This window comes from Galleria mellonella, unplaced genomic scaffold (assembly GCF_026898425.1).
Source record: "Galleria mellonella isolate WM207_F2 unplaced genomic scaffold, CSIRO_AGI_GalMel_v1 utg117, whole genome shotgun sequence".
Lineage (NCBI taxonomy): Eukaryota > Metazoa > Arthropoda > Insecta > Lepidoptera > Pyralidae > Galleria > Galleria mellonella.
The window spans coordinates 2,497,992-2,518,402 of NW_026441980.1; the positions used below are offsets into that span (position 1 = coordinate 2,497,992).

General features: G+C 32.5%; 2 protein-coding genes across 2 annotated transcripts in view; both read right to left on the reverse strand.

The window, feature by feature from the left end:
• The window catches only part of LOC113519280 (elongation of very long chain fatty acids protein 7), a 49,251-nt gene extending 40,334 nt beyond the window's left edge, over positions 1-8,917 (reverse strand). The window contains exon 1 of the mRNA XM_031913645.2: positions 8,771-8,917. The gene's annotated coding sequence lies outside the window, so the exon portion shown is untranslated. The remainder of the gene's footprint in view (positions 1-8,770) is intronic.
• Positions 8,918-10,503: 1,586 nt separating this feature from the next.
• Positions 10,504-15,297, reverse strand: LOC113512775 (elongation of very long chain fatty acids protein 7-like). The gene is made up of 5 exons (XM_026896691.3): positions 15,151-15,297; positions 14,092-14,279; positions 13,081-13,149; positions 11,593-11,892; positions 10,504-11,177 (listed from the first exon to the last, which is right to left on the reverse strand). The coding sequence occupies exons 1-5, from the start codon at positions 15,260-15,262 to the stop codon at positions 10,992-10,994; spliced, it is 855 nt and encodes a 284-aa protein (XP_026752492.2). The 5' UTR covers positions 15,263-15,297; the 3' UTR covers positions 10,504-10,991.
• Positions 15,298-20,411: the final 5,114 nt, after the last annotated feature.

Below are 20,411 nucleotides of genomic sequence, written 5' to 3' on the forward strand. Positions count from 1 at the left end.
TGGGTCCCCTTTAGGTTATTTATCTGAGGTAAGCACCGTCAAATCTTGTATATTGTTTCTATTGGTAAAAAACCTATAAGTGGCGTCATTGTTGATATCCTGTGGGATCTTTTTTTATATAAATAAGTCTTAAATTTCTGTTTATAAATAAATAAATTAATAAATAAATAATTATTCATAAATAAATTGTGTATTTTATAATATAAGATTTATAGTTATTTATTTATTTATATCCTATAAAAAACTGCATGAAGATTGAACAGTTTTATTTACAGAATAAATATTACTTAACTCCCATCCAAGTAGGTATTTATCTTAAAAAAAAAACTTTTCACTTATAATTGTAAAATTATAGCGAGACATCACGCACAGTGTTTGGTATGTAATTTCCCTACTTATGGTCAAATTTCGTTTAACTTTCACTGCAGAAAGTAAAAATAATAGCTCGCTTTAGGTCGTTAGAAGAACTATATTAGATATTTTTTTTTTTATGTTTAGACATGATGTAATAAAACAGGTAAGTATTCCGGCTAGGTAGTTTTTTTTTTTGTAATGGCTCCGAGGTAATTTTTTTTAATGGGTGATAACGGAATGGTAACCCCACCTGCGCTGTCGGGATACGCTGGCAAGGCACCAGTAAGGGATGACAGGTGAGGATGAAAAGGCAAGTCAGTTAGCCCATCGTGACGAATTCCACTAGATTTAACCACGACGGTTTCCAGGGGGAACCGCGTGGAGATCGACCTGGTAGGGTGTATTGCTAACAATGGGTCAATTAGACCCCCTTACTAACAATTCCTTTCCCCCCTCCGAGGTCATATTTTATCTAGGCAGTAACTCTTTTTTTTAAGTTTTTATTCATCAACTTTATTGATATTTGAGAATATACCTACTTGAAATACTTGAATCTTTAAAAATGTATGTGTTTTAAAGGCAGGATATAGCAATAAAATTACAGGGTACAGAGACATAACACCTTATTCCTCAGGAATGAGAACGCATAATATGTATCATGGGCGAAGTAATATACACTGTTATGTCCATGGTACTGAGCATATCTATAAGCGATGGTTATCAATCTCTATCAAACAATAGTCGTTTATTTTTATTACAATTAAAAACAATAATACTGCAGAAATGTTCCAAAATAGACCAGCCAACAAAACAAGGAATCCAACTGAATATTTCTCAAAACCAGTGGATTTTTTGCAACTTTTCTTTCAACATATAATGTAAATTTTCATAACATTTTTTATGCAACTTAGAATGACAAATAAACTGACAGCTGAACTGATAGAAAGTGGTTATCATCATATTCATGGACGAGAGAGAGAGATACTATTTCACTTATGATTCGCGTTGCCATTCCTGAGAACTAAGGAACAAACATTTATAAAGAAACAAAACTATATTACAAACACATAATAATAATTTAATACAGTAAAATTAGAAAGCAGAATGTCGTCTATAATTATACACGTCAACGTCCTATTTTTTTTAGTTCATTGAGTATGTAGGAAATGGTCGGATATGTTAGAACTGATTTCTCACTAAACCGTGAAACAAGATGTCTTGAGTCTCTAACGAATGTAGTTAAATAAAAAAAAAAAAAACTAAATAATAAAAAAAAATTATAAAAACTTTAAGTTTTAATATCAGCCAGCATTAATATGAAATGTCATACAGCAAACAGCAATAGAAACACAGCTCAGTTTGGAATTAGAAATTGCGCTTAATATACTCAGAACACACTCCAAAAATATTTCCTATTACTTCTCCCGTTACGAAAAACCTCGCTAATAAACTAAATTAGTCCTAACAATGCCAGTCGCTTCGATTTCCACTACGATGGTTACAAATAATGCGTTATGCTCATCACAACAGCAACACACAACAAATACCTCAAATACACACGCACACGTACAAAACACGCATTTTTCATAAAAAAAATCTCACAACTATAATACTTATAGTAAATTAAGCTGTATAACATAGTATCTTTACCTATCCTGTCAAGGATAAACGCACTGAACAAAAAATCGACACTACGATATTTGAGAACCGGCACTGAACTTATATTGACGAAACTGGAAAAGCATGTAGGTAACCACTTAAAACACAAATAAAAATATGAACATTCATAGTGTTATAATAAGTACAACTATTTACAATATGGATCTGTTAAAAATATTGGTGTCTCTAATACAATCGTAAGTATATATATATATTTAATTTGGTAACGTAGCCATAAATAAAAAAAATCTGTGGTGTGAGTACTGCAATTATCATCGTACCAGCCGTTAACTATTTACTGCTGAACATAGAGCTCCCCATAGATTCAAGAACATTCCTGAGTCACTTGCATCCACTGATTTCCTGTAAAGCATGCTGTACTGCATGCACAAGTATTGCAATGTCAATTTATAATTAGCGCACGATTCAAACTGAATGTGCAATACATTTTGCCAAATATCCCCTAATCACTCAATTACATTTATCCGGCTGATTCGAGGAAGTATTTATCCGGAACGGTCGAGTTTACAACACATAAAACAACATCCGATAATCCTTCGTAAGGATGTGGAGTTACTATTTGTTGCAATCGCGTATAGAAAAAAAAGTTTAAACAATATAAATGCATGAATGCATACTAATGCTTTGCCAAAAAACAGGTCATTTTTTTCATGTGTGCGTGAATAAGGTTACCATAATAAATATTTATATAGTAGAATATATAGGAGAAATTATATATATTTTTTTTATACAACTTAGAATGGCAAACAAGCTGACGGTCCACCTGATGGAAAGTGGTAACCGTCGCCTATAGACATGAGCAGTAAGGTTAAAATTAGTTCCTAGAAATATATTTGAAAGAACAAGATAAAAAATGCATAGTGATTCATGATAATATAGACTTAAAACGCCGTGTGATCTTGGCCTAGAATGGGCCACATTTTCCTTTCCTGTGGGTGACTAAGGGAACTTAATGGTTGAAAAATGGGCAGTGGCGTCCCTCTTAAAAAATCACCTGATTTCATCCTCACCCATCATCTGCCACTGGTGCTCAGCCAGCGTAGCACCGATAGTACAGGCAGGGTTACCATTCTATTATCGCCCATATAAAATAAATCGCATTATATGCAATCATTCAGGTTCTAGCGTATGACAATGATTTTGTTGATGGCGAACGTACGTACGATGATAAAAAATGGATGAATTTGAACAATTTTCAGAGCACAATATACAAGCAGTAGAACACATAAAGTGACGCAGTCTCACTTAAGACTTAAGGGCTCGGTACCGCCTGTAAACTTGGGATAGTCGATAATTCTCACAGCCCGTCTTTGAATCCAGTCAAGATAATATAATAATATAATTAACTGTATATACATAAAATTAATGTGAAGAACAATTAATTTTAAACGTAATGTACAAAGACGAGCTTATCTCTAATGAGAGATTTCTTCCAGCAAAGCTTTTTAAGTGAAATAAATTATTTAAAAATAAAAATAGGCAGACATATGATTTGTGTACATTGCATAATATATATATATATATATATATATATATATATATATATATATAGCAAAATTTTACATTTATAAATATATGTGTGTTCACATTTATTTTTTATTTATGAATAAAATATAACTTGTTTTTCTGATTCATACGGACAAAGCCACGGGTTAGAACATAACGAATGATATGATAAATGATGGATTCACAACACTGCCATTGTAAGTGAGCATTGATCCTTTGTCATTAGGTCATTACTAACGGCCATTTGTATCTATAGCCTACAACTTACTGCCTGTCATCAATCTTGCAACTGGCGACATACGTTAAGAAAGTACATTTTTAAACGACTTCTAAAAGAAAATACGACCGAACTAAGAACCTTCGTAAGAAAGACTTCTTAAGAAGAAGGTTCTCAATATTTATATTTAAAAAGTATATTTTTTTTAAACCGATTTCTAAAAGAAAATTTAACCGAACTAAGAACCTTCTTAAAAAGACTTCTGAAGAAGTACGTACTCAATATTTATATTTAAAAAGTATTTTTTTTAAACCGACTTCTAAAAGAAAATTTAACCGAACTAAGAACCTTCTTAAGAAGAAGCTTCTCAATATTTATATTTAAAAAGTATTATATATTTTTTTAAACCGACTTCTAAAAGAAAATTCGACCGAACTAAGAACCTTCTTATGAAAGACTTATTAAGAAGTACGATCTTAAATCGGTTGTATTTTTTGTGTTTGTTACTTCATAACTCCGTTAGTTGTGAACCCAATTGGATTTTATTTTACTTTATATGAAAGAATATAATATATATATACAGATTGGGATAATAAGTGAGAATAAGACAGGTAAGTTGGTACATCGTGACAAATTCAACAATAAATCGATCACGATGGTTTCCGGGGGGAAGTACGTGGAGGTCAATGTGTTATGGTTACGGGGTTGCTAATCCCCATTACTAACAATCCCCTCCCCTCAGTTTCGGAGATTAGCTCGCATAAACAAACAAACAATACGTGTTTCTAGCGTGAAGCAGTTGTGTTTACATGGCTGTGTTTCGATTTGAAGGGTGGGCAATATGGCAGTGAATTTACAGGGTACAGAGGAATAGCACCTGAGTCTTCAGGAATGGCAGCGTATTGGAGATATCATGGGCAAAACAGTATACTCTGTTACATCAATGGTACTGCACATGTCTATAGGCGACGGTTACCACTATCCATCGGGTGGGCCGTCAGCTTATTTGCCATTCTAAGTTGCATAAAAAAACAAGCTTTTCCGTTTTATATTTATTATATTAATATAGATATATGTTTGTATTTTATTATGATATAATCACATTCCGCACAATAAGAAGATGGTAACTGCCTAGTGATATTAGTAAAATTCGCAAACGTAAATACAATTATGTGTTATTTTTATGTCATTACTGTGTAGTGAAGATTCTTTGCAGCTATCTCCGGCATTAAAGAAAGCAGATTCTTATTACGTATTTCTTGGTTCAACGTAGTTGAATAACTATAATAGATTTTGTTGCAAAATAGTTATGTTGCTTTATAAACCAAACTATTAAGCCAATTTTGATGAAATATCTATGTGACCAATCTGAATGTATATTTTTAGAAATAAAAAAAGGTAATTTTCCAAATTTTTAAAGTAGCTAGCTATACTAAACAAGCTAATTGTCGCGACTTCGACTTCCTTTCGTCGTGTTAAATAGTCTTATATGTTGAATATTCGAGAAACGAGATATTAAATGCAATAATTAAAGCAAAAAAAAATTACTTCAATTGTAACTAAATTAGTTAATTTGATTAAAAAACTAAATTGCTGAATGGATTTTGATAAAATTTCTATAGGGCCAATCTGTAAGTATATCCGTTCAGATAAAAAAATAATTTTCCAAATCGGTTATGAACTGACAGAGTTGTGAAGTAACAAACTTAAAAATTCATTTATTTATCTAATACAAAAATCTACAACTCTAAAAAACAACTTACTTGCTAACTGTAACTAGCTAAAAAGAATATATATATATATATATATATTTTTAAAGAGTACCTACCTTTGTATTATTTTAAAGAGATGTGATTCGTTTGCAATTTATCTGCTGGGATTTGATTGTCTATGACTCTGACAACAGTTTAAATGAGAGGCCAATGGTGAATAATGGAGTACTTAACTATATTTACATTTACAAGTAGTGACGTCAAAATGGGTCACACCTATTCAACCCAAAGTGAAAAGGGCACGAATTTTTAGCAATTTAAAATAAGTGAAATTGTCAACAACAGCAGCGTAATAACTAATTCATTAAATTTGAGGTGAGTAAATTGAAATTACAATTATTCTATTCGAATAATTACTCTATTTTTACACAATAAAGATTTGAAATTAAAATTTGTGTTGTTCCAGAAGCTGTTTCCTAGATTCACGTGTATTTTTTTTTTGAATGTCTGTTACTAATCGCTAACCATAACAATAAATAATTAAGAGAAGAAACAAAATATATTAATATACAAATATATTAATTGATGCTCCTTTCCACTTTTGGTTTGCTGGAAGAGAACTCTGATAGAGTTAAGCTCGCCTTTGTACATTTGATTACCTCTGTCATATTTTATAAACAATTAATGTGTACAATAAAGAATTAAAATTAATAAATAAAAAATTGATATTTGGATAGACAAGACTAATTGAATAATTAGTTTATAAAATTTATTGTTACTTATTATTGTGGTCCTGGCATAGAATAGGCCACCCCTTCCTTTCTCGTAGGTGTCGTAAAAGCCGAGTAAGGGAGGGCGAGAGATAGGCGTCCCTTTTAATACATCTCTAAAACCTAACTGCCATTGTCAGTCTGTCTATCAAGTATACCAATTACTGGCAAAACCCCCTAAAGTGGAGGTTTATGTTCAACAGTGGACAGTTAAAGGCTGATATGATGATGACGATGATTTATTAATATGTAGCAAAGAGTTAATGTAATGTTCTAAATTTCATTTATATTCGAATTGCACATTTTTTTTATACAACTTAGAATGGCAAACAAGCTGACGGCCCACTTGATGGAAAGTGGTAACCGTCGCCTATAGACACGAGCAGTACCACACAACTGCTTCATGGTTGAAACACGAATGGGACAGAGGTACCCAAGCAAACGACTTTTGTACAAAGTCTCTCTCTGAAAAAACATGTATAGTTACATACTCATATACGTACTTCATGCTCAATGGGATCATTGGGGTATACGGAAATAAAGGCACGATAAATACCCTAATGCAAAGAGACCTCTTTCGCCTTTTCAACATTCATCGATCCATTCACACAAGCTCACCAATTATAAGTACTTTAAATTTTGCTCTTTTTCACTACATTGCCTATTTGGTGGACATACGTTCATTTATGGCGACCTCTATCGGCATATACACTCATATTTATCTATATTAATATTATCTACATCATTACAGATCATTGTTATATTATTATAATATATAATATGTATATAACTAGTATATTTATATTATTATATGTATCACATTTCCCATATTTAGAACTAACAAAATTTTTCATCGTGCCTCCCACCAAATTGTTTATAATTACTCCTCTCCATCCAAAGGTTGCCTGGAAGAGATCGCTCTTAGCGATAAGGTCGCCCATTGTTTTCTCATCTTGATTATTTCTTGTAATTATTTATATTTATAGTAAGTTTACTATTGTAATATTTCGGAGGAAACAATAAGGAATATCTGTTATCTATATTAATATTATATAGAAGGGAGATTTGTTAGTTTATCTGTTTATAATGAATAAACTCTAAAACTGCTGAACTGATTTTAAAAATTCTTTCACCTATAGGAAAGCTTTAAATGAATATCAGTATTAAAAATATATAAGTATTAAAGTTAGCATCCCTCTTAAAACATTATCAAAGCCTAACTGCGGTTGCCAACTTACCTCCCAAGCGTGGCAGCTACTAGCAAAACCCCTTATGGGAACACGTATGTCCAGCAGTGGACAATAATATAATTAAATTAAAGACTTTTACTCATAATCCCCAAAACCGTCAAACCTGTTATAAACCTATTTTAACAATTGAAGCATTTTATGACTTTGATGTGTTTTTTTTTTATTTACATAAATGCAAGCCATGCTAATAAGTTTATTATAGTTTTAAAATTATTATGAATATAGAAAATAAATTGTACCATCTATTAATGAATAATATACTTAAAAATAGTATACTTAAGAGTAATTTTCTCTTGTTTGGATATCAACCGTTAACTGTCCACTGCTGAACATAATGGGGGCTCTTCCCCCATAATGGGGACTCTTCCCCCATAATGGGGACTCTTCCCCCATAATGGAAACTCTTCCCCCATAATGGGGGCTTTGCCAATAGTTGCCATGCTCAGCTAGCGAGTTGTCAACCGCAGTTTGACTTTTGGTAATATTTTAAGAGGGACGCTGCTGCCCATCCTTTGACTATAAACTCCCTTAGTCGCCTCTTACTACACCCACGGAGAAAAAAGGGGTGGCCTACCCTATGCTGGGATCTACATGGCTTAATTTAAAGTTTTCTCTTGATGTTAAAATATTCTGTTTAGTTTATTTATTACCTACTAGCGATCAGACCCAGCTGGGCCTGATCTCTAGTAGGTAAGGTAAGAAAATAATTATCAACTCGTGCGAAGCTTCGCACGACTTGATAATTTTTTTTTTCGAACATAATATGAAACCTATGTTACAGCTTGATAATATATTTTTCTATGGATGAAAAAATTTTTAAAATCATTTGAGTAGGTTACAAGTTTATTTATTAAAAACAATCTTTCCTGTTCCTTCCAAACGTTGTCTGGAAGAGATCGCTTTTGGCGATAAAGCCGCCCCTTGTTTTATCACTGTGATTAATTATGGTAATTGTTTGTATCTATACTAGGTTTACTATTATAATATTTCGGAAGAAACAATTTATATCTAATATATTAATTTAAATATATTTTTTGCAAATAATGATTAATATTCTGTATTAATTATAAAACTAGGTACTTAAATTTATAGTAAGCGTTTTTACCAAAAAAAAAATCTTACACCATCGCTCCAAGAAACATTATTGTCAAGCTAGGCTTAATTTTCTAACACACAACACAAATGGTTGCAAAACTGGGTTACCGATCTTCATACATCATAACTTAACATTAATATATTTTTATGTATAAAATATAATAAATAAATTATTCTACCACTGACCTTTTATACTGGGTGATGGATTTTGTATATAAATCTATATTTCAACATACACGTTAAATACCGGCCAGTATAAAGTTAAGAGCGATTACGACACGTCTACTCTGCCGTGCGTTCGGGTCGTGACTGATTATTGTACAGGTGTAGTGCAGTGGAGCCTGCGTAAGCGCAACCTGTATGCGAAACCTACGGATGAATGATTCTACGTCCATTGAAGGAACTGATTACTAAGCAATTACCTGCTACTAACTAATACAGCGCTACAGTGTTAGGGGACGTGAATAATTACGGGAATGTATATATATATATATATATATATATATATATATATATATATATATATATATATATATATATATATATATATATATATATATATATATATATATGTATATATATATATATTTTTTTTTTTTTTTTTGAAGCCTTCTTTCTTAATTTCTCTTTGTGAAATCTTTCCGACCACTTACTTAAGATTCTAAATAAATCAATATATTATACTTCAATCCAGAATGTTTTTTGACATTTGCTATCTCCAGATAATAGAGCGTAATATCAGAAACTCAAACAGATCTATCCATCTGAATTTTGCACGAAATATAAAATTTTAACCTACATGAGGTTTGTAAAGAAATGGTAGTGAATAAATGGGGCATGAGAAATTAAATTATTTTTTATGAATATATTCTATTTGGCGATCAGAAAAATCTAGAAATAATGGAGTCCATCCGCTTCAAGACGGATAATATTTTTTTTTCTGTGCCTGTATAATTAATAGTGGCCGCAATCTTTAATATTAGGGTCAGGTCTTTAATATCAGATTAAATATATATTATTATTAAATTTTTTTTGTAAATTAGTTTTCTATGAGTCTATCCCTCTTTTCTCTAAACAAATTTTTGTTCAATCAACGCCATCTAGTATAACAATACTAAAATAGTAATCATTTGCCAATTTTCCATTTTAATCCCTTATTCCTAAAAATGTAGACCCTCTTGTAAAACTATTTTGGCTATTGAATTGTTTTGTTCTGTTGTCTATTTTGTACTAAAGAATTAAAATTCCCAATTTCATAAAAAAAATGAGAAAACGGTTTATAGAAAATTTTAGTTTTTATCAGTAAAGTAAGTAAGCAATTGTCAAAAAAAAATGGATCTCGAATGCTTTTGTTTTTTTTTTTTTTGTTTCATTCGGACTCCCTCAATAAAACTCAATTTATTTTTATAAATTTATTTTAGAGATGTATTTCATGGGTTAAATCATATTATAGATGTTGAAGTCAATACTCTTAACCAGACAAAAGTACTATTGACTAGCAAAATCAGTCAAAAGTACTTTTGATTGAACATGTTGGTCAAAAGTGGTTTTTACTACAAATTATTGGTATTAGTACTTTTGACTGCAAATTTTGCGGTTAGGTTAGGCATTTTTAATTGTTATTTCAGTCAAAAGTATTATTGACTAAAGCATACGGTCAAAAGTACTTTTGACTGGTTAAGAGTTTTGACTGCAACGTAGATATATATCCCAACGGCCCGGCCCACCATGCCGCCACCAATCTCGGCACTGAAGTGAGCATGACTTGTTCCAGCTTGTTTGCCATTGTAAGTTGTATAATATATATATATATATATATATATATATATATATATATATATATATATATATATATATATATATGTGTATATATATATATAATAAATTAATTTATTTTTTTATTATATCGATACATCGCGAAGGGGAGAGTATATGATATTAAGAATGGCACTTATGAAACTGAATCATTTTAATAAATCCATAAAAGAAAAACATTTAGTGATAAGTTTTTTATACCACAAAGGTGGCAAACCCCCGTCTGATGGTAAACAATCACTGTAGCCTATGTACGCCTGCAACACTAGGGGTGTCATGTATGCGTTGCTGAAAAAACCTTAATGTACACTTCTTGAAGAACTCCATGCTGTAGTCCTAGTGAAAAGCTCGACTTAATAATTTATCACATATAACCGTATTTTTATTATCTGAAAGATATTATAGTAAAATTTTTTTTTAATCTTTTTTTAATTAGAGACTTTTAACCCAACGTTATATAATTTATTTAACAATGCATATTATATTAGCATAAATCATTATCACTTTATTTATTTTATATATATATTTTTTTTATTTTATATATTTCGTATACAAACTCAATTCATTTCTCGTTGATTATCATTTATTCATATTAATTAATTTTTGAATTAACGGATATTTTCTTCTGTTTATTGTAACTGTTGATGTAGAATTTCATAAATAAAACAAAGAAACAACTAATGGTGGCTGTGCAGTAATATTGGAAGTACCACGGAATAGGACACGGCGACAGTTTCTGTTGGTAATACAAATTTAGTATTACTAAAATGAATTGGACCTGAAAAAAAAAATAGATACATTTAGTTTTAAAGGGCATATAAAACTAAAGCTATTTGCGGGTAAGCTCTATCCTAGACTACATTACCTCTTTACATCAGGTGAGACCGAAAACAATCCCTTCCATAATAAAAAATAACTTAAACAACATTTTCTAGACAACTTTTAAAAAAAACACCGTGATGAAAAAAATCGTTGTCATCTATAGACTAGACTAGAATATATAAAGGTAAAGGTAAAAAAGGTAAAAGTACACTCATTTATCTACTCTATCTACTCTAAAACATCATAAGGAAGAAAAATATTGGATATTAGAACATTATCTGAGATACGAGATACACCAGCGCCCTCTACTACATGTAGATATACTACGTGTATACAAGTAGTTACATGTAGTTACACGTAGATATACTTACTAGCTGGATTTTAGTCAGATGCTTCTTCCACCAAATGTATTTGGCGAATTCAGGTCCCAGCGAAGATATTCCGTAATAGGCGTACATGAGTACATGCACAAAGCTGTTCAACAAACCCACCACGACAAAATTATCTGTGGGATAGTGAACGTAATGCAACCACGTCCATGTCACCATAGCCGTATGGTGGTAAACATGGAGAAACGTGGCCTGGTTATCCTTTTTGCGGAGTATGAAGAACACTGTGTCCAAAAGATCCAGATGTTTGGCTATGAAATATGGATAGATTTCTTCGATCACCTGGAATGTAAAAATATAAAGAGCAACTGTTGAGTTTCTTGTAGATTCTTCTCGACCAGGGCCGTAGTTAAATTCAAGTTTAAGGTAGAGCAAAATCATTTTTTGTGACTTCGAAAAAGCGAATCTGTCTCATTTTTTTGAATACTTTAATTTTAAGGTAGGGCATTGAGACTTTTAAGGTAAGGCATTGCCACTCAATACTCCCTTCTAGCTATGGCCATGTTCTCAACAAATAACAATATTTAGAATCTAGTTGAGAGCTTGTAATCAAGTACATTTGATTAAATATTATTTCTATTCTATATTGGCATTAAACATTTATAATGCTGATTCGATGTTCAACACAGAATTGCAAAGGAATTGACGGACTACCTGATAGCGTGACAGTCACCTGTAAACATGAACAGCGCCTTAGAGAATATACTGTGATACCCATTGCATCCCTCATGTATTGCCATTCTTGAAAACCAAAACGTTACGTAAACAGTCAAACAAGCATAACTAGTTAGCGATACAAACTCTATTGGAACAATTCATTTAAAGAGAAACTGTAAGATTGGCTTATCGAGAAAGGCTTCTATAGGGTTGAAGAAATCTTAAAATATAAATAATCTTTAATACTAAATTTTATTAATGTAATAGCAATTTGCAGTGACGTAAAATTTATTATTATTATTGTTATAAATTAATATTATATTTTAAACATTACTATTATTATATAGAAAACGATATGTTCTCGAAATTAAAATAAAATATGACTTGCAAAGGGAATGACATAATTCATTGAAAATGGACTTTTTTTACAACACGGAACAAACGAGTACGCAGCTCTCCTGATGGTAAGTAACTACCTCCGCCCATGATCACCCACAACACCAACGGCATTGCAGATGTGCTGCCGGCCTTTTAAAAAGGAATATGCTCTTTTCTTAAAGGTTATGATGTCGTATCGGTTCGGAAATACTACTGCTGGAAGTTGATTTCAGAGTAGTTGTGCGTGGAAGAAAGTGCTTTGAAAAACGCACGATGGAAGACCACCACTCGTCCAGATGGTTGGGATGAAATTTTAGTTTATGACGGGTTGTACGGTAGTAAGTTTTATAAATTATGAATAAATAATCTGTATCTATAATAAAATTATTAGAAATAGTGTCTAACATAGTATATAGTCTAGGAACCGTAACTTACCTTTTGCAATTCTTGTCCTTGAGGACAATTCGTTACAATTACTCCGTGTCTAAGGGCATATCTTGTGTACTGTAATAACAAAAAGTATGTAAGTAATAAACTGTATAAATAATAACAACAATAATTTTTTTTTTTATACAACTTAGAATGGCAAACAAGCTGACGGTCCACCTGATGGGAAGTGGTAACCGTCGCCTATAGACGTGAGCAGTATCATGGACATAACAGAGTATACTGTTTCACCCATGATACCCCCCATGCGTTGCCATTCCTGAGGACTCAAGTGTTATTTTTCTGTACCCTGTAAATTCACGCCATAGCCTACCCTCCAAACCGAAACACAGCCATGCAAACACAACTGCTTTACTGTTGGAACACGAATGGGATAGAGGTACCCATACAAATGACTTTTATACAAAGTCTCCCTCTGATAAAAATATTTATATATATATACTAATTTATATCAATAGCCATGTGGTCCCGGCATAGAATGAGCCACTCCTTCCTTTACCCAGTAAATTCACGCCATATTCCACCCTTCAAACCGAAACACAGCCATGCAGACACAACTGTTTCACGATAGAAACACAAATGAGACAGAGGTATCCAAGCAATCGACTTTTGTACAAAGTCTCGAAATTACTTGCAGAGCAATGGGGGAACTATGTTCGTAGTTTTCATTGCGTGATAGAATCCTAAATGAGGATTTCCGCAAAAGAACCAAAGTGACCGACATACCCTGAAGGATAAGTAAGTTGAAATGGCAATAGGCTGATCACATAGTTCAAAGAACCAATAGCCAATAGGGAAGAAAGGTTCTCGAGTAGCGATCCTGTTAAACACTGTGTAGGACGACTCCCCTTTCTCCCACTAGATGGAGTGACGACCTTAAATGCATTGTAGAGAATTAGTAGTTGCAAGTGGCTCAAGACTGTTCCTTACGGCAGTTTATGGCGGTTTATGATGATGATGATGATGATGATTAGATTATAAACAATCAATGTTACTTACAATAAACACTAAGTACGCAGAATATGCGACCTGAAATGCATTGTACAACTTCAATGTGTTTTTCAACTCATACGCTGGCTTGCCCTTCATAAATGCAGGTAAAATTATTTTTACTAGAACTAGATATAAAATCAGGACAATGGAAAGGCCCGGTAATGTCCGTGACAAGGGCCATCCTTGGATCGAATCTGAAATATGAAAGAAATTTTAAATTATTAGCAAAGTCTTGGAAATTGTACTGAAATTATTTCTTATCGATTTGATAGTCTAATGAATTTATCTATTATATCTATAAAATTTGTGATTAGATTTTTTATGTAGTGATAAGCTGATGGGTCAAATAGTGAAAAATGGTAACTGTCACCTATAGACTCACGAAACACTTCATGGCATCCGTGGTACCGAAGGGATAAGACGTTGTGATTCCTTTAAACCGAAAGAACTATGCAAGCACGCGATTTCGTGGCAGGAATGTGATATAACAAACAACTTTTGTATATTTATTTATTCTTTATTGCACAATAAAACTTTGTACAAATGGCGAGCTTTAAAAAAATTGCATTCTCTATCAACTGCTATTACTAGGTAAAAACAGCGTATCAATTGCAATGGAGATGAAAAGATATAACATAATAATTGTAATATACTAAAATAATTATACGTACACACTATACACAAGAAAAACACATAACGAATATACTGACATATATATTATATTATATAAAAGTTCCTGAGTGGCTACCCCATACGAGCAAACGCAGTGTAGGCCAACTCCCCATTAAATGGAGTGACGACCTCAAATGCCTTACACGAAGTCAGTGGATGCAGGTGGCTCAGGACCGTTCCTTATGACTTATAAGTCCTATGATAAGGGAGGTCTATGTTCAACAGTAGACTGGTGATGACTGAGATGATGATGATGATGATGTCTTTGTAAGGATATCCCTATCACATAACAAATATAATCTCCATTCGATGGTATTGAAAGTCAATCTGCTGATAAAATTAATACTGAATTGATACAATTTTATAAGTAAATAAAAAAATGTATTAGAGTACCTGGATTATATATGTCTTCATATACCCCAATAGTCATTTTGAAGTTATTAAAATATAATAAAACCACTGCACAGTTTCCACAGAAACGATTTCGGCTAGTCAGGGCCCGCATTCATTTGAACCGACATATTTAATCTGAATTAATTCTATAGCGCAAAGATCGATTTCTATTGTATTCAAATTTTTTGACTGATTTAATTAGAGTTAACGGCAATTTTATAACAGTGGCAATGTTTAGTTTGTCAGTTTAGTTACATTGTAACTATTTATGGTTATATCCCATTTAATTATTCGAAAAAGATGTCATGTTTCAGACAGTTATGATCGCGATCCTAAAATTATTCTTTTATTCTCTATTGTACACAAATATAACGTTAAGAATAATTAATTTCAAACGTAGTGTACAAAGACGAGCTTATCTCTAATAAGAGATTTCTTCCAGCAAACCTTTTCATGTCAATTAATTTAATATTTAAAAATAAAAAGAACGAAAGATTTGTGTACATTCCATAAACATATTCGTAAGACAAGTATATACAAAGAATAATACCCCTGTAAACATTGAAGTAAATAATATATAAAATTGTGTGTATATATATATATATATATATATATATATATATATATATATATATATATATATATATATATATATATATCTTTCGTTCTTTTTATTTTTAAATATTAAATTAATTGACATGAAAAGGTTTGCTGGAAGAAATCTCTTATTAGAGATAAGCTCGTCTTTGTACACTACGTTTGAAATTAATTATTCTTAACGTTATATTTGTGTACAATAGAGAATAAAAGAATAATTTCAGGATCGCGATCAAAACTGACTGAAACATGACATCTTTTTCGAATAATTAAATGGGTATAAGTTACATATACAATAATCAATTTATAAATATTGTGAGCAAGGGTGGACTTATCTCTGACAGAGATCTCTTCCAGTCAACCTAGTACAGTAAGAAAGCATTTCGTTAACGAAGAAGAGAAGAGACTAAATGTTGAGCGATCGATTTTTCGTTTATTTTTCGACCAGCAGACCGAATCATTTGTTTTTATTTTCATCAAGTTTATTGAAACAGAGTATACATGTTGAATCCATAATAATTTTATGATGATAGTAGCATTTTTTCTATACGGATCGAAAACCTGCTTATTTGCGAAGCAAAATCTTTTCCTAAATGAATCTCTCTTTTGTATACGAATATTTTCAGCGTAATAATAATATCTTGTCATTATCTGATGTGTTTTGCTATGATTAAAGTTGCTATTTATATCGTCATAAACGTATTTAGAGAGGGGACCGGGCGGACCGTTCCCACCCTATAATCGACTGATGCTCACCTCATCATAGGAAATCTACGCAAAGACGTGTCTGAGAGTACATGTGCGCATCAATCTAGCTGCCTCCGCCCTCCCCCCTGGAAAATAATCATAAATACGCTAATGGTAATCATTATGATATTTTGTCACCCATTAGTATAGGTACAATTTTTTTTAATACAACTTAGAATGGCAAACACGCTGACGGCCCACCTGATGGAAAGTGGTAACCGTCGCCTATAGACATGAGCAGTACCATGGACATAACAGAGAAAATAAATTTGCTGAACTTTTAACGACAGGCACCTCATCCACAACGAAGAAAAAGTATTTAAAACGTATTGTTTGACTCAATAACGTTATAAATAAAATAACAACTTTAAATAAATTCACATTAAATTTTAATAATAAAAGATAAGATACGCAACGATGTTATTAAAAAAAAAAATATGTTACGCGATATTGCTACCAATTCTATGACAATATCTTTGACAATGATTAATTCTTATATTGGATACGTGAAATATTCTTTATTATAATTTGAAATATCTTAATTATTAATTGAAAATTAAGGCTTAATGAAGTCAATTGGATTTATTTCCGTTTTAGTCGCATACTACTTTTATTTTAATTACATTTATTATTTTTAAATGTAATCTTAAATTATTTGTTATTATTTTATATTTATTTATTATTTCGGTTTGAAGGGTGAGATATGGCAGTGAATTTACAGGGTACAGAGGAATAATACCTGAGTCCTCACGAATGGCAACGCATGGAGGGTATCGTGGACGAAACAGTATACTCTGTTATGCCCATGGTACTGCTCATGTCTATAGGCGACGGTTATCACTTTCCTTCAGGTAGGCCGTCATTTTATTTGTCATTCTATGTTGTATAAAAAAATCTAATTTTAAATATAATTAAAAAATTTCGGTCCCTATTTCTGACTGTTGTTTTAAAATAAATCTGTATTATTTTGAAAAAAAAAAGTCATACGCAGTAAGATAGAATTGCCATTATATTTAGACCAGGCGCCCTTTTTTCGCACGAGAATATCAACATGTAACAATAAGTAAATTCAGTAATAAAGATAATGGAATAATGACCCCGCTTGCGCTAACGGTATACGCTGGCGGGGCATCAGTAAGAGATGATAGGTGAGAATGAAAAGACAAGTCAGTTAGCCCATCGAGATGAAGTCCACAAGAATTAAGCACGACGGTGACTTGGGGGAATCGCGTGGAGGTGGAGATCGATGTAATAGGGTATATTGGGAGGAGAAAGGGATTGTTAGTAATGGGGTCAAATAGCCCCATCACTAGCAATATACCCTGTCAGGTCGACCTCCACGTGGTTCCCCCATGGAAACCATCATGGCTAATTCTAGTTGAATTCGTCAGGATGGGCTATTGTATACCGATAGCGCAGACGAGGCTACCATACCATTATCACCCATTAAAAAAATAGGGTATTTTGCTAACATTAGAGTTGTTAATTTCAATTACTTACAATCCCTTCCCCCTTCCCTCCAGCTTGAAGGATAAAATTGGCATATTAAATTTTCGCTACCGCATCTATAACATGTATACAAATATACCAAGCCAACAGGCCATGGACGAAATCATTTTATCAGTTTCCCCTCATGAGGTGTAAATATGAATCATTACTTTATAACTTACTATTATTAAGTCATGATTAAACTAGTTATGAGTGAAGGTAGGAGCGGTGATGAAATAACTGATCGAAATACTAACGACGTGAGCGGTGGCCGAGCTTTAAACATTGCAATAAAATGCGACTGGCCCCAATTTTACAATTAAGTAGTAATTTTAAGAGGTCGCTTAATATCTGTATAGCTTCCTACACATCGAAATCGGTCTGTTTTTATAACAACGACTAGCTTTTACCTGCGACTTTGTACGTGTGGATTTTCGAAATAGATAACCATTTACAGACCAGAGAGAGATTTTGTACAAAAGTCGTTTGTTTGGGTACCTCTGTCCCATTTGTGTTTCAACCGTAAAGCAGTTGTGGTTGCTTGGCTGTGTTTCGGTTTGAAGGGTGGGATATGGCGTGAATTTACAGCGTACAGAGGAATAACACCTGTGTCCTCAGGAATGGCAACGCACGGGGGGTATCATGGGCAAAACAGTGTACTCTGTTATGTCCATGATACTGCTCATGTCTATAGGCGACGGTTACCACTTTCCATCAGGTGGCCCGTCAGCTTGTTTGCCATTCTAAGTCGTATAAAAAAAAACACACTACCATATATTTGACACATACACGCATATATACTCTTTTGTTTATTGTTAAAGTCTGTGGTCAAATTGAGAATAGATTAACACTGTTTGTCTTTAATATTATTTGTCTTTAGTTTTTGTGAATGTCAAACATGACTATAACAAATTCATTTATTACAATATAATATGTTATGGTCGAATTTTGACCACTACGCGACCACTAGTAGCTATACATAATTTAGTAAACAAAAGTGAACTAGTAATCTATCTGAGGGAATTCTATATTTTCCTTATTAACTTTTGGAATTATGAATTGAAATTGTTTATATTCCAATTTACGAGTACATAGGGCACAATTCCATGTCCCTTCACAGGTATATCATTAGTACAGAGTTGAGCAACATCTAAACAACTTGGTCGCACCAGTTGCAGTGGACAGTTGCATTATGACATGTGAAATGATATGCAATAATGTTTTCTGCACGTCGATTGCCCAATTGTTCCCTTACACTCGATACTTCACATTAATTTTATTTAATCAAACTTCAATGCACAATTATATTAGTAAGTGAACATATGGCGGACTTAACACATTTTTTTTTAATGTATACACCGAAGAGGCATATGTATATATATATATATATATATATATATATATATATATATATATATATATATATATATATATATATATATATATATATTCTAGAGTGGCGACTACATTCAGGCAAACGCAGGGTAGGACGAAACCTCCACTTGATGGAATGACTCCTTAAACGTAGTACACAGGGTGGATGCAGGTGACTCAGGACCGTTCCTTACACAGTCTATGGGGGAGGCCTATGTAGTGTAAGCAGTGAAGGGATAATGGCTGAAATGAAGAAGAGAATAATTCCTCACTTACAACATCCTAGAATGAAAAGGAGCTGTGACATTTATATTCTTACTTCGTCAGCGTCGTAAACTTTTTGGTTTAGTTTTTTCTTTTTTTATTATAGTACTACCAACATTAAACTGTATCAAGTTAACAAAAGCGCGCCAAAGCTGATGCAAGGCGTCTTACATAATGCAACCAATAAAAATATACGACCAAAACTGCTTATACTCATATTATGTAAGTTGGTTTGTTTTATTTGATACGCGTCTAATATTTTTTTTATAAGTACTCGTCGTAATCTATTAATAAGTATTTGTTAAGCATATGCTCACGACTATAATCCATAATGGGGTAGTCATGTTACATTCAAAATGATCACATTTCGTTGAACATATTAGAATTCAACGTCGTAGTAGGTAAGCGTATCGGTGTCTTCAGATCGATTTGATTTGTTATTGGTGTTTTCCATTACCGGAGAGTTAATCATGCCAATTTCGTCCATATCATAAAATAGATTTCTCAAATCCTCAAGTAATTGTTTCAAACCCTCAAGATATTAAAGTCGTTTTTTTTTACATTAATAATGTACCAGTAAATAGTTTTTCCGAACCATTAATTTTCATTACAAATCCCATAACAAGAAACCTCTCAAGCGAGTATGGAGTTTTACAATGAACCACGTTCCTTAGTGTACATAGTGTACAATCACTTCGAACCAACCAGGGTTGTGAAATCAACACAGTTCGCGCTGCACGCTCTCAGTAGTTTACCAGCAACAGTGAACAGTGCCGCTCCTGGACGGCTGG

Coding starts and splice junctions, on each gene's coding strand:
- LOC113512775 (XM_026896691.3), bottom strand. CDS start 15,262: ATGCGGGCCCTGACTAGCCGAAATCGTTTCTGTGGAAACTGTGCAGTG. Junction 13,150..14,091: donor CTGCGTACTTAGTGTTTATT/GTAAGTAACATT, acceptor TTGTTATTACAG/TACACAAGATATGCCCTTAG. Junction 11,893..13,080: donor AAGGACAAGAATTGCAAAAG/GTAAGTTACGGT, acceptor TTTACATTCCAG/GTGATCGAAGAAATCTATCC.